At 35.5% G+C, this 15,685-nt stretch overlaps 1 protein-coding gene across 1 annotated transcript in view; it reads right to left on the bottom strand.

Annotated features, from left to right (window-relative positions):
- CTTNBP2 (cortactin binding protein 2) overlaps nt 1-15,685 on the bottom strand; it is a 77,529-nt gene that overhangs the window by 54,361 nt on the left and 7,483 nt on the right. Inside the window, 1 exon segment of the mRNA XM_009883679.1 lies at nt 1,001-1,225. Within this exon segment, the coding sequence (XP_009881981.1) occupies nt 1,001-1,225 (225 nt within the window).

Below are 15,685 nucleotides of genomic sequence, written 5' to 3'. Positions count from 1 at the left end.
GAATGCTTAAACTAAGCTGTAGAGCTATGAAAGCAAGAAAAGGTTTGCTGATTTAATTTAAGCATGAATTTCCAGCATACTTCTGGTACTTTTGTGTGTGTATTATTTCACAAAGAGCAATTACTACCAAAATCAATTTTATGTCAGTTGTCTTAGCATTTTCGGGGGTGGGGGGGTGTTGTGTTTTTTTGTTGTTTGTTTTTTTTTTTTTTTAAATATCAATCTAAAACTATCACCAAAAAGCTATTTCACAGCTGCTGAAGACATTCTATCCATCTTACACCCAGTGAGGATGATTCAACGCCTAGCAAGCATTTCTTTCCTAATTATTCAAAAATACCTTGTCCAGATTAGTCTATTATACTTCTGTATGCTTCTTTCTTCTCAGAACCCCCTTCCCAACACACTCATATTTAGCTATGCTTTAGGAATGCAAGTCTTACATATCAATGAAATTTGTGCAACCCACCAACCATTCAATTTCAAAATGACATTGTTTTATCTTCAATATGAGTTTTTTTTGCAATATGCATGTTCCAAAATAATTTTTTTCTTTACAGCAAATGTTCCAAATATGCAAAAAAGTATTTTTAGAGTTTTAATTTATTTTTACTGATTTATGAAACAGAGCCACCTAATATGATATGCAAATAAATTCTTTATTTTATGCTATTTAGGTTAGAACAAAAATAACAGTACCTCCTCTCGGCTTCAGTGGTGTTGGTTTAAAAATATATTGTGATGATGCTTTCTCAGCTCGCACTTATATACTGCATCGACTTGTACCAGTTATTCCATAAGCAGAGCTAAATTCATGGAATGAATAAGGTGTGCACACAAAATATCACCAGAAAATCAGCACTTCACTTTATATGACAGTTAAGTGCTAACATTTTAACACTTACAGTGACAACCAAGTTAGACAAAGATGCAAACTAGAGAAGTGGCATGAAAGAACAAATCAGGAGAGGGAAAAGGAAAAAAGTTGGTAGCAAGATACCTTCTTTTGTCTGTTTTCAGCAGCAGCCAACTGAGCTGACATTCTTTCTTGCATTTTCCTGCAATGAGCCATAACAGCTTCTAAAATGGACAGAGGGTTCATGCATATTGGCTTCTTTTCTTTATCACCAGCACCTGCCTCAAAGTCTCTCTGAAGAGCCAGAAATGGGTCACTCAGATTAAATCTTCCATATCGCTCCTGGATAAAAACCTCTTTGCGCCGGGCCTAACGAGAAAGAAAAGCCAGACAAAGAAATAAAACGAAATGCATTCTTTGGAGTACATCCACACATACAAGAGACCGAACCCACAAGGGAAGTTTTTTAAATATTTCCTTTAGGTATTTGTATATAAACTCTAAAAGAAATAGTCGGATATGTTGTACACAGATTTCATTATAGTCAATACAATTCACTTCATAAAAAAACCCTTCCCCTTCTCAATCAATACAGAAATATCAGTTTGGAGCAGTTTCACAAGTATCACAAAAATAACATCTTGCAAATTGGCTGATATACAGAGAGGAAAGGGAAGAAAAACATTCTAAAATAAAGTTGTCTATTTCTGTGTATTATAATGATGTTGGTAAAAGATATGAAAACATGCTTTGTATGTTTACTGCAGTAACAAAATAAGTATTTTTCAAATAAAAAAAATTGACAGTATGTTTACACATACAAAATTTTTCATAAGTAATAGCAGACAAGCACAGAGCAAAAATACCACCAAGGGTTTTCTGAAATCAAGACGCTTCTTATATCCCTGTGCAGGAAGAATTTCATTATCATATGTTTCTCCATATTATTATTTTTAAACGTAATTGTATTTCCAAACTACAGTACAACACTTTATTATCATAACAAAAAATATTACTCAATAAAGATCAGAGGTAGTTTTCCATGACAAATTTTTGGTTCTTCACCCCAACATGAAAACAAGATCAGTTTCAGAGAAGGTATTTCTAATACGCAGTACACAGGAAGGCCACAGAGAGGTACTGACTTCTAACAGTCTTCATAGAAAATACTGTTCCAAAATCTCAGGCTTAAGATCCATCTAATTTGTGGGGAAAAAAGAAAACCAAATCAAAACAAACAAACAAAACATACCCACTAAAAAAAACCAAACAACAAACCCACCAGAAAGATCCAATAATTTCTAAAATTTTGTTGTGGTGTTTTTGAGCTTGTACGAATAACAGAAAGCAGGAGGAAGAAAGCCAAAACATTATAGCACAAATTTTGGAAGAAAATGAAGTCTTGTTACCTTAAACACTAAAACAGTCACCAGAGCAGCTCTTTAAAGAAGTATGTCTCAAAAAACTCAGAAAAAAAAACCAACCCACAGAGCAGAGAAACACCGTCTGAAAGAGGAATCCCTCCAAAAACTGATAAAACATTCATCTGTGATTAAGTTCAAATTCAGTGAAGAATAAGCAAAAAGGGGAAGAATAACCCAATTCTGAGATACAAAAGAGGAGGAACAGACCTAATAGTTACCAAATGGGTTAGTAGATCATTTGGAAAGCTTGAAGTTAAAATTGTAACATGTGAAAAGGTCATAAAAGGTAACACATTTCAGGGCATGAGAAACCAGAGAAGAACATAAGAACTATGTTAGAAAAACTCTCCAGAGACTAACTACAAATAACATACTTCAGTGAATGACCAACTTTTTCCCTAGATATTGTCTACCAAATTGAAATGTTGTGAGAAATTAAAAGGTGAAACAGAATCTGACTGCAACAGAAGTAAATGTACCTACATATTCTGATGCTTGAAATACTTTTAGTCTATTTTTCAATTTGATAGTATAAATAGAACTTGGAATTATTTACTAAAAAAACAGGCCATTGGGGCATAACTTCAGAAAAAGCTAACAGAGTTCATTCAAATGTAAAGTCTGGCTAGGCTTACAAAGTCAGGTAGTGATTAGTTGAAGAGATAAAAATAAGCTGATAGAACCTAGTTATTTTTTATAGATTGCCTTGCAAATAACTCCTAATTAGTCTAAGATTTTAATTCCTTAATTTTTAACTTAGATCTTAAAATAAAATAAAATAGCTAGTTCCAAAGGTAATACTACAAAGCCAGGTGGGGAGGGGCTACATTTGTGGCTCCTGGTTCTATATACTGAAGTTACAAGACAATATGCAGGTTAGGAATTCAACCTTCATGTGAAGGAGACAATCAAAAGCAAAAACCTGACCCTAAATGGATTAAAGTGCTAAGCAGCCAAACAAGATGACAAACCCAAGCAGGTTAGGAATTTAAATGGAGATGGAGACACAATCCATACATAGTCAGCAGTGTAAAAGACACTTAGTTTATATAAAGAAAGAGGTCCACCAAAGTAAAGGAAAAAACACTGATACAGCAGCTCAGCTGTAAATAAATTAAAAAAAAAAAAAAAGACCACCAGAGTCTCCATCCTGAAATCTAGAGACCAACAGTAAAAAGAGAAGCCAAGTAGATTAACTGACCTCATGGGCAAAGGCAAGCACTCATGCCTTTAAGGAAACACAGGTAGACAACCAGTGAAATAATGGGTATTTTCTTTTTTTTTTTTTATGACTCATGACTAGCTGTCTTCTTGGTACATACTGTATATATGCAATATGAATGTATTCTTCGAAATGTTCTCTAACATGCATAGCAATTAACAGAGCAAGCAAGACAAAGGCTCAATGTGCACCTGCCAAAATAGTAACGGGACTGGGTGTTCAGATTCATTAACTAAGCAAAAGATGAAAGTATACAGAAGAGATGAGCTCCAGCTCCATGAAAATCAAAACAGTCTGCTGGCATTAAGAATTAAAGTGGCTACAGGAAAATCTGAAAGCTAAAGACTGTGGAAAAACCAACAGGTCTCGAACAGCCCATGGTTTGGAATGACAGACCCAGCAGGGCTGAAGCCGTAACGGTATACCCTCAAGCCCATGGGAAAACAGACTGGCAACTCCCAAACCATAAACAGCAAAGTCATCTCAGGGTGCTTCCAACTCAAAAGGGAGCTAAATGCAAAATATTAAAAAAAATGTTTCCATGTTTCTATACAAGGACTAAAAATATAGAATAAAATGATGGGATGAGGATGCACAATTTCAAATGAAGATACCAGAATAAAAGATAAAGCAGAAGCTTGGTAGAAAGGAAACAATGAATAGTTCCCTAAAACTTAGGCAAAAGACAAGCTAGACTTGTTTTGTTGGTTTTTTTCAACATGATTCCTCCAGCCCCTAAATAATATTTCTGTCCCTTTGCACTTCAGTAAAGTACATCAGATCGGAGAAATAAATACTAGAATCAGAAATTTTTCTCTCTTACAACATCTTTCAGCACTGAATTTCAAGTCAGAAGAGCTAGTAGCAACATCAAGATATACGTTTTTCATGGCACTCATCTGGGGAATGTAGTCTAATGTCATACGGGTAATTAATCCTTTAAAATAGTCTCTGCGTAATTTGGTGGCTGCACTAAAATAGCATTAGCAGTGTCTCATATATTAACTTCAATTGCACAGCAATATATACAGAAAATAACATTTAAATGTTGATTTGTGAATAATCAACTGAGTGAATTTTTGAACTGAAAATTTTCAAAACCAGACAGAATATGCACTCACTATAGGAGGTAATCAGGACTGCTGCATTGTGAAAGGTGCTATACGAATTTACAAATTGTTAGCCTTATTTTTCTCTATATACCCATTTCATAGCAACTACCCTTTTGACGGAAGGATTGAGATTGAAAGCATTTAAAGGTAAAAAGAGATGTCCATGGGAAATGATACTTTTTGCAGCCCATGCCAGTGACAGACAAAACTATGACTTGAGCTAAATCCTCCAACAGGTAACCGCTAATGAAAACTGACAGTAAGCACACACAAATCAAGAGAAAATACCTAAAAACAAAGAAAAAAATCCCTTTAAATAGTTAATTCATGAAATTCACTACTGGAATAGAGCAAAAGCTTAAACTTATGTACAATAGCTTTTGAACTCAGTCCAATAAGAACATCGCATTTATACAGAGCTTTTAAATCCTTACACGGGATCTCAAACATTAAACAAGGAGACTAGAATAAGAGTGCAACGACTACTTAAAAAAAACAAAACCCCAAAGTTTTTTATGGACAGGCTGGTCTATAGCATCATGTTAGATCAAGGATGGACTACAAGTTTATACTAAAAAAAATGCAGTAGGACTGAAAAACATCTTCAGAGAGGAGTGAAAGATGATGAAAAGGTACAACAGGGCTTCTTCTGAAGGAAGAGCTAAGTAGAAATAGGACTTTTCAGTGTGAAACAGACAACCAGGGAGAAAGATGACAGAGGTCTCCACACTGACAGGACAAACAGCAATCGTCCCATGATCTAATGAGGGAAATCTGAGTCGGACACAAATTCTTCTTGCTGAGAGCAGATAAGCAATGGAACGTGTTGCCCAGGGAAAACATATAACCTCTGTCCTTGGGAGATTTCCAAAACTAGATTGGATAAGGCCATCAGCAACACGAGCCATGTGTTGATGTTATTCCTGCTTTAAGCAGAAGATTGGACTGAGCAATCTCTCAAGGTGCCTTCCAACCCAAATTACTATACGATTAGCGATTTCTTCTAGGACTGTTACTTTTTATCTTGTAGATGCTAGCAATCCTCTCAAGTAACAAACGAGAGAAATGAGCTCTCAGAGGAAGGAAAAACAACCAAATACTTATTTGTGGAACAAGTCTTATGTCTTGCTTCGGGTCATGAAAATACTTTTTATGACATGGAAAATAGAACTTTTAGTCTGTGATATTTTCAAAAATAAAAAATCAGTACTGAACAATCCTAGGGATTACGCAGCTGTGCGACACAAGGGGAAGGTTTACTCTCAAGTTTTCTCTCCTAGGCCTGCAGCCAACAAGATTCTGGAGGATCAGGCTGTAAGATAAACTACTTCTTTTATTACTCTCTCAGGAAGCATGTTTCCTACCACACACAGCAAGACACTTCTTTTCACACTATTCAGGCCACCTCTATGCATCTATCTGCCAGCTCCCTCCTTGACACTGCCATCTCTCAAGCTGACCCTTTGCAGTTGCCAACCCCATTTATCTACCGGCAGATGAAGAGTGGCAGTGGGGTGTGCAGGGAGAGGAGCAAAAGGAGTGGAGGTAACTGGATGATGGGCTGTGGGAAAAGCTGCAAATCCAGTATAAGAACTGGCCTGTAGCCTCTTGTTTCTTATGTTCCACTTCGGAAGGAAAAAAAAAAAAAATCTATTTTCAGTGACCAGACTGAGAATTAGGAAGTCTAATTAGATTTTTTTTCCCTCTGTTACTGAAATAAGAATGTAAAGGGGCAGGGAGGCCTTCAAATAGCATCCATCTTCTTATGGACTTAAAGCCAAAAGTATTAAAAAAATCAAGAAAAAACAAATACGGCCAATTAATATACAAGTAAGAAATAAGGCCAATAAGGAAAATGAAAAAAAAATAAAATCACATAATATAAGTTATATTGTTAGTTTTCTTTCCATAATAATCTATGTTGATATTAGTTGCACACATTTGCTGAAACGAGTTTTCATAATCAGCTTACATAATCAGTAACAGAATATATAAGCAACAGTACTTTTAAGTTTAATACTGCATTTTCCCCTCAATGTATCTCAGAGTTTCCTCTTCGTTTACCTGCCAAGTTAAGAGTTCAGCAAGTCCAAGTCTTCCATGCAGCAACTGATGATAAACATCAAAAATAGGACTGCATGTCCTACACTGCTGTGGAACAATGGAACTGAATTAAAGCTGCCCCAGAACCCTTAAACAAAATTTCCTTCCTTTCAAGAGCGTTTGTTCCTCTGATTAATTTCCTTTTCCACATGTACTAAAATTGTTTCAACAGATGTTGATAGCTTCATATTAATATTTTCTCTTGACATATGTATTAAGGAGTGGCAAAAAGTCTTCTAAGACTAACCATCACAGAAGAGGAGGCAGTAAAAGCTTATTTTATGTGTTATGTTAAAGATGAGTATGAATCCCTCATTCTAAATAAAATTGAAAGGGTAATAGAGGAAGGTGTCTGAAAGAGAACATGCTTATAAATCTTACTCAGTGGCATTATAGTGTCTTGAAATGATTTGCTGGAGCTATTCATCTAAGCAAAAGAGAATTATCAATGAGTGTATACTCATAATAAAAGCAGTACTTTCAGAGATACCTGCAAAATACCAGGGCGAGGGATATGATGTCTTACTATGATTAATTAAGAATGATTCTTTGAAGAATGCTAGCAATTTTGTTACACAACAGGGTTTGGGGGCTTTGTTGGCTTTTTTCAGTTGTGTTTTGTTGGTTTTTTTTTTTAACGCAGATGTAAACGAATGTTTTCAAATTATCATATGAGATGTTATTTCCATGTAAAGTTTTACAGAACAAACTAAAAATGAAAATGTAAACATCAACAACTGCTGAAGAAACAGTGTCCTGCTGCATAATTTCTGTCAATGAACATGTGATGCTCAATTTTTCCTTACAATCTTGACTACAGTCTAAATTCCTTTCTTCAGCACTGTGACAGTGCATACCTATGCAAAGCCTACAAGTGACTTAGATTTTAATGAACTCAATACCATATGAAACATATTTAACCGGTGTATTCAAACTGTATGTTTCCATGTTATATATCAAGTATCATAAAACAAAAAGTTGTGTGTACACTTTAAGGATGAAAAAAACGGAAATTCTCTGAAGAAGATCAATGGTCACAATAGGCTGCTAGTTCAAAAAGAGTGGAAACAGTGGAAAGAATTGAGAAACAGGAGGATGCAATCAGCAAGTTAAACAAAACCAACACACAGATTGATTATGCTCTGACAGATCTATATAATTGTTTCACACTATAAAAAATGCTCTTTACAGATGACTGATCAGGAGCATGAAAAAATTCAAGTCTTTTGGTAGAGGTACTAATAAAGAAAATAAAATATACCCGTTTAGTAATTTTTAATGTAAGGCACAAATACTCACAAAAAGCATTCAAAACTATCTTGGAGCAGTGTCTCATAAGAATCATAAACCATGAATATACATCAACAAAACTCACTACAGTGAAGTAGGCTGCACGGAATTGGAGATATAATGTTTTTCTAGAAAAGTTATCCCAAGCACAAACCATTTAAATAACAGTAACAACAAAATGTTGCATTATTCTCTCATTCATAACAACCCACAGAACTTTTCCAAAAACCTGTAATTCACAAAGTGTCCCATTCTCTCAGAATCACATAGCTTTAAAACCAAGCTTTTAAGAAAGCATTTTTCAAGGTAAAAAGAAAGCTCTGAATATAAGACTATATCTTGTTTTACAAGGCTATCCTAAATAACCTCCATTTAAGAAGATATACAAACCCATCATTTTAAGGCACGAAAGGTCAGATCTTACCTAGCAGTTGACGAAAACAACAGCAAACCATATTTTCTCTATTTCACTCCAAGTATCCAAATATTAAAGTGGTTTGCAAAAAGCTATACAATTTCCTCTTCCCTGCACTAAAAAGCGGACTTAACAAAAGTACAACATGCCTAACAACTAATTCAAATCTCTCTGTGTATAGGAGGACGTTTAATTAACACTTAAACAATACTGACCTACAATATAACTTAAAGCACTGAAGAAGAATTATACAACCAAAGTAATGATCAAGCCTGAATTTTCTTAGGGGTCTGATTCCATAACATGAGAATATCACCCAATAGCACCAGTTTACTATTACCCTCAAAATGCTAAGTAGCACCATCTCCTTCCCTTTCTCCCTGTTACCCGACAAAAACCTTCATGAAAGAAAGAGGTACAGGCAGGAGAGACAGACATATGCTTCCAATTCTTCATTACTAATTTTCTCCCTCAGGGTAATGAAAATCCACTATTTTGAGGTTGCAGGTTTAAGAAACAAAAGGCCACAAAGGCCTTTGTAACAAAGATTACAAACGTAAGATCAGTTATTAACAAATCCGTACCAACAAGAAAAAAACAATACAGTCAATATAAAATACTCTTCACCGCTTACAGATGTAAAAGGTGAAACTCAGGCCTTGCATTGAGTTTCTAAATGAGAAAGGAGAAAAAGCCTAAGTCTTGAAACATGTGTTTTTAATTGAGAAGAGCCATCCAGATGTTCTATATAAAGATGACATTAGACCTATTTTATGACAGCTTTGTTGTCTGATGCTTAAACTGTTGAAAATTATAGACGAATGTTTTCTAAGGAAGTATCACTGGTAGATGCTCTGATTATCTAACCACCCAGACATTTATTTCTGGAAATAATACAGATTTGCAGACTGATAATGAGTCTCAATGGATAGAAAAGACTTGAGCTTTCTGGTTACTTTAAATAACCATTTGTCATCTAGACTTTTTTGCATGTTAAAATTTATAGTTCAAATTCATGCAAATCAATTCATAATTCTTTGCATGAAAATCTGTCAGCTATTCTTCTGAAATACTGAAAGAAATCTGAGTTTACCTCTAATCAAAAAAGAGCGCTTTAACATCCATGCTTAGCAGTTAAAAAGTTGCTTCAGCTCAGTAACAGAGAAAACATACCAAAAGCGTAACAGAAAAACTTTAACTAAATCAATATTTCTTTTTCATTTACAGCATTTAGATTTTCATATTTTCAGGATATCAAAATCTCGGTTAAAATATCATCCCATATTTAATTATTTTAATGAAAAGATATGCGAATTATGAGTTTACAAAGCAGTCATCAGGCACAGTCAACGTGGGTTCACAAAGGGAAAGTCCTGTTTAACTAACCTTTTACTAACCTTCTATGACAAGCTCACTTGCCTAGTGGATGAAGGGAAGGCAGTGAGGTAGTGTTTCTGAATTTTAGTAAGGTTTTTGATACTGTCCCTCACAGCATCCTTCTGGACAAGGTGTCCCACTGTGAGGTGAGTAGGTTCACGGTACACCGGGTGCAGAACCGGCTGAACTGCAGGGCTCAAAGGGGCTACACCTGGCTAGTGACTGGTCACCAGCAGTGTTCCTCAGGGTTCAAATATAGGGCCAGTTCCGTTCAATATATTCATCAGTGATTTGGATGCAGAAGTTGAATGCAGCATCAGCAAGTTTGCTGATGATACTAAACTGCAAGGTGCAGCTGACTCTCTTGAAGGACAAGTTGTCTTGCAGAGAGATCTAGATAGATTGGAGCATTGGGCAATAATTAAGGGGATGAAATGTAACAAGCTGAAATGCCGAGTCTGCACCTAGGAGATGGTAGGCACAAGTATAAATTGTGAGATGACTGGCTGGAGAGCAGCTCTGCAGAAAGGGATCTGGGGGTGCTGGTCGACAGCAGGCTCGTATCCAGTCAGCAGCATGCCCTGGCAGCCAAGAAAGCAAAGCACATCCTGGGGTGCATCAAACAGTATAACCAGCAGGCCAAAAGATATTAAAGTAAAGCCAATTATCCCATTGGATTCAGCATTGGTGCAGCCTCACCTTGAGTACTGTGTGCAGTTCTGGGCCCCACAACTTAACGTGAAAGTCCTTGGTGCCCTCCTCTGGATGCATTCAAAGCTGGTGAAAGGGCTGGAAGGAATGTCTTATGAGGACTTTGGGCTTGCCTAGTTTGGAGAAAAGGAAGCTGAGGGGTGACTTCATTGCTGTCTACAGCTTCCTGAGGAGGGGAAGTGGACAGGGAGGTGCTGATCTTTTCTCCCTGGTATCCAGTGATAGGAGACATGGGAATGGTTCAAAGCTGCATCAGAGAGGTTTAGACTGGACATTAGGAAGCATTCCTTTACTGAGAGGGTGGTCAAACACTGGAACAGGCTTCCTAGAGAGGTGGTTGATGCCCCAAGCCTGTCAGTGTTTAAGAGACATTTAGGCAGTGGCCTTAATAATACACTTTAACTTGGTCAGCCCTGAACTGGTCAGGCAGTTGGACTAGATGATTGTTGCAGGTCCCTTCCAACTGAAATAGTCTAGTTTATTCTATCAACAGTATAGATTTATTTAAGGTATAGTAAGAGAATTCAACGCTTTCAAATGATTTCCAGTATTCACTGGAAGGTAAATTGTGAGAGTAATATGTACAACCTCTAAGAAGAATTTTATTCTTGCTACTACCCCTAGTCAAGAGGCTGAATGAACAAACAGATTTAACTAAAATTTGATTTCTAGAATGGAACATTTTAAAGTAAACAGAATATTCATCTACATTGTATATTTTGGATTTTATGCCCTTTATTAAAACTGCAAAGCAATTTTCCAGCTAGTACTGTCTTTACAGATACCATCATTTAAAAATTACCAATTTTAAAGTTGTCATATATCAGCTTATATTTCCACAATATCTAGCTAAAAATTTTACTCTGCTATTTCAGAGAGAACTCACTATAATCATTTTTGCTCTATTTTCTCAAATTTGCCATTTATTTGTACAAATGGAACACTGGCTTTTATAAAAGACTTAGTGCTAAGTATTTTTAGTACACTGCCAGAACTTCTAAGACAGATGTGTCTCTGGGAGAACTGCATGTGGAAATACCTATCCACCAGTCAGAAAAGCATCAAAATGGAGTGGGATGGAGAAAAGCATGGGAACATACACACCTAAGCACGACAAAAGTAATTGCTGCTATGGGAGTATTTTCACAAGTGTTGAATTTGAAATAAAATCTCATATCTTATTCATAATTATTTTTTAGAAATTACTGTCATAATTTATTTGGAAGAACCAAGAACAAACCTTATACATTTTTTCTTCAGCAACAGTAACATGAAGAGACACACAAACAAAAGAAAGGAGTGTTATCAGTTGCACTTCAGTGTTACCCTCAACAAAATTAACTGTACTGTTTATTGGCATAGAGGAAATAACCTGTGTATGTTCTCTCAACTGAAAATGGAAATTTCTGTTAACATAATAATGCAGATAGAATGACCCAGTTACATTTCTCATTGTCAGCAATGCGCGTAATGATGGCAAACAGATAAAACATTTCAAGTAAGTCTAACAATAAAGTCACAGCTGTATTATTCATAAATATCACAGAAACCAAGAAACAGTTACATCAACATGTTTGGAATTTTTTATTATTATTTTTACAAATACTGTGAGTATCTCTACTCACTAGTTTATGGTGGATTATGCAAAAAGATCAAACAAGGGTAGCAGGAATCAAGTGGGAAAGGCAAAGCAATTATCTAAATAAGAAACCAGCAGAACACTTCCAGCTAAAATAGTAGTTACATACCTGGCAACAATAAAGATATTCAGATCTTATGTGAAAAATAAAAAGAGCCTATTATCAGTTTAACAGTAACTGCTGGAAAAGACAGAGTAAAAAGGATATTTGCAATGCAAGGCCATAGATATTTCATACCAGAAAACTAGTCTCATAGTTCCATACTTGCAGTCTCCAATTTTAGGAGAATAAGGATATTTATCTGAGCAGTGAAGCTTAAGCTTAGTAAAACAACATACACAGGACTGTTTTAATAAGCTTTACCAAAATTTTTGCCTTGCTCAATGCTTAATATGGCCTTTTAGCAAATAGCAACTAGCTAGCACAAGAAGTGATGTAACACTACTGAAAAATTATTTTGTCTGTAGCTTCCAGAAGAGACCTTTATATGTGTCAAAATACCAGTCAGGTATCAGTCCAGGACTGCTGCTGCTACATCCCCAACATCTATTGGAAAAGGTGAAACTTGGTTCCATTCATAATAAAGTTCAAGAAATAAAGGTGTGACAAATACAGTTCACTCGATACCTTTTATCATGCAAAGTATTTATTGTTAGTTATGCATGCTGGCAGAACTATTACTACAAAAAAAAAAAGAATATAAGGAAAGTAAATACTTTCATAGGCATCTGAAATGATCTTTTAAAGTAAGCTACTGCATATAAAGCCAACCCACTAATACTATAAACAGTATTTCCAAATTATTACAACATGGACTCTGGCAGTATCAAGGATAAGGTATAAGACTGTCCTTTAATTTTACAACATTTCCTTAAGTACAGTGTTAGGTTTTGCTGCCTTAAGCTTGATCATTTTGTTGTCATGCAACAAAAACTATTTTCTTACATTGTAACCAGTCATACAATTCTCAAGAATTGAGGTCCACATAGATATTTACTGGAATAATGTTAGTTTCTTGAACTGTTTAGCAACAATTCAGTGTGTCAAAACATGTCAAGTAATTTTATAAAATTAAAGTTTAGCAGACATAATATAAACTAAAAAAATACAATATATAAACCTTGGAGATAGGAAAAAAAATATCAAAATTTGAACATTCTTTAAGGTTGAGTATAACAACACTTTTTCAATTAGGTGAACAAAAAGCATGCTGCTTTACTTTAAAACTTCAAATAAACCACAGATAAAAAAATCATTCCAAGCTAAGCACTGAAAAATCATTTATTCTACTAACCTGTCTGAAATTTAGTCGTATTTCATAGCTTCCTTGCAATCAACTTTAAATAGCTTGCAATAGTGAAATAACACTTTTTGACAGCCATGTTCAGAAAATTACGATAAACTAATATTAAGAAAGTAAAAGCTTTGATCATAACCAGAATCATCAGACAGGTAAAGACAAATTATATTTTAGAGTAGAGAAAATGCATGTACAACCATAATTAAAGTAAAAAAAAAAAAAAATATCAAAAGTAGCAATCAGATGAGCAAGGACACAAACTTCAGATTATTACCTCCCCAAAATTTAGTAAAAATTAAATTTTTGCAAGGGAATTGCAACATGCAAAAATGACAATGCAAACAAGGCATTATCTGACTTCTATTTCATGGTTCACTTCTGCCACCAAGGCCAACAACTGCCATCATACTGTCTACAACAATAACCTTCTGTTACATACAGTTTAACATCTTCTGCTCCTCCTTCTACCTAATCACCATTTTTCAAAGACACCTGCTACAAAACAGGCTGTCTTACTGGCTGCCAGAAACCTCTAAAGCTCCCTTCTGCGTGCTCTTAGTTCCATTCTTTGGTATGAGAGACCTGGGATTCATGTGTATAAGAGAAACTCAGATTTGCATTTTAAATTCACAAAAACTTAGCACAATTACTGTAGGCAAGAGTCTTCATAATTTATAGGTGGCGTAGCTTCCTTTGAGAGATTACACTTAATATAAAGGTAATAGTTTCTACCTATCAGTCAATTTGAGAACAACTAAACTATATGGACTCATTCCCTTTTTCCTGATACCTCCCAGGTTTCTTCTCCTCTAACCCCCAAATTCATTCTAAAAGTACTAGGTACAATTCTTGTTGACTTTGTGCAGTAGGTTGTTATAAAAACTTTATCCATACACAACTGACAACTATGGTGTCGTCAATAATTCTATTTTAACGTGTGACTTACAGACTACAGGCAAAACCAAGTATCATCCCATCACAAGATGCAGAAGACAAGAAATAACATTGAAAGGACATGAAAACTTTAACTGATAAATCAAATGTCCTTAACTAAAATTTCAACCTGCAGCAGGCAAAAATTTGCCTTGGCCACGTGAAGGAAGGTCTTTTGCTAAACAGGGCTCAATGGGAAGCAGACAGGTCAAATCAGGCAAGTATAGCTTGTCAGTATCTACAGCTGCCCTTCCAAGTATTTTAATATTTACCCAATTTTTTTTTTTCAAGGAACAGATTACTGCATTACTGAAAATGCAGGGCCAGGTATGAAAGGCTCCCCATTTTGCATAGGTATTCTGGTATCACTCTCCGTTACCCACCAAAAACCAAACATTATTACGTAGTATACTGGCATAATAAACTGTGATACACTCAGTTGTAGGGTTTGGGTTTTTTTAAAAAATATTGTTAGATCTTCACATACACTTAATTGCAAAAGTGGCACAGTTATACGTACACATGAGAGTTATCAAAATAGTTCATGTTTTCAATGAGATTAAAATAAAACTATATTGCTCAGTACTTAATCATCGTCCAGTGAAACTGAAAGACAAGTTTACTAATAATAGCCTTTCACAAGGCACAGCTCAGGACCTGAAATCAAACTAGCTTGAGCAGAAAATGCTTTCTGCCCTTTGGGGAGAAAAAGACTCCAGAAGAGCATTTTACAATGACCCATCTGGCAGTTTCACAAGCAAGGTCCATCTGTCTTAAATTCAAGAACGATCATAACAGTAGAAAGCATTGGGGAATTTCTGGTTTTAGAGAGTGAACATGGGGGACATGAACTTTTTTTTTTTTAATCTAGACCAAATCAACTCATATTCCCTACTATATTTACACAAACAACGCTGGAAAAGGGCATTTATAGGTATACAGTGACTACGACAAGATTAGCAGGTACTGTAGCACAACAGGAAGAAGTTTGCAGAGCAACACAATTGGTGCTGTTCAGTTTACGCAGTCCGAGAGCGGTCTGTGAGGCAAGTCAAAGCAAAGTTAGGTGGGGATAATGGCAACAGTTTCTTCAAAAGTGGGCTCTTGATCTGAACACTGGGGTAGATTCACCGAAGTGGTTCATTCACACACATATATATAGATACACAAAAAATGGCCTTTAGCATAATGAACCTCAACATCATATAAGCCACCCATAACACTAGAATTTTCTAATAGAATGTTAGTACAAAGAAACATATTTTTTGTTGTTCTAAAATGCAAGATTTTGCAAAACAACAT

The sequence above is a fragment of the Charadrius vociferus genome, unplaced genomic scaffold (genome assembly GCF_000708025.1).
Source record: "Charadrius vociferus isolate BGI_N301 unplaced genomic scaffold, ASM70802v2 scaffold43, whole genome shotgun sequence".
Classification (NCBI taxonomy): Eukaryota; Metazoa; Chordata; class Aves; order Charadriiformes; family Charadriidae; genus Charadrius; species Charadrius vociferus.
The sequence above is the reverse complement of the archived record's forward strand: the minus strand, read 5'-3'. Positions and strand labels throughout refer to the sequence as shown.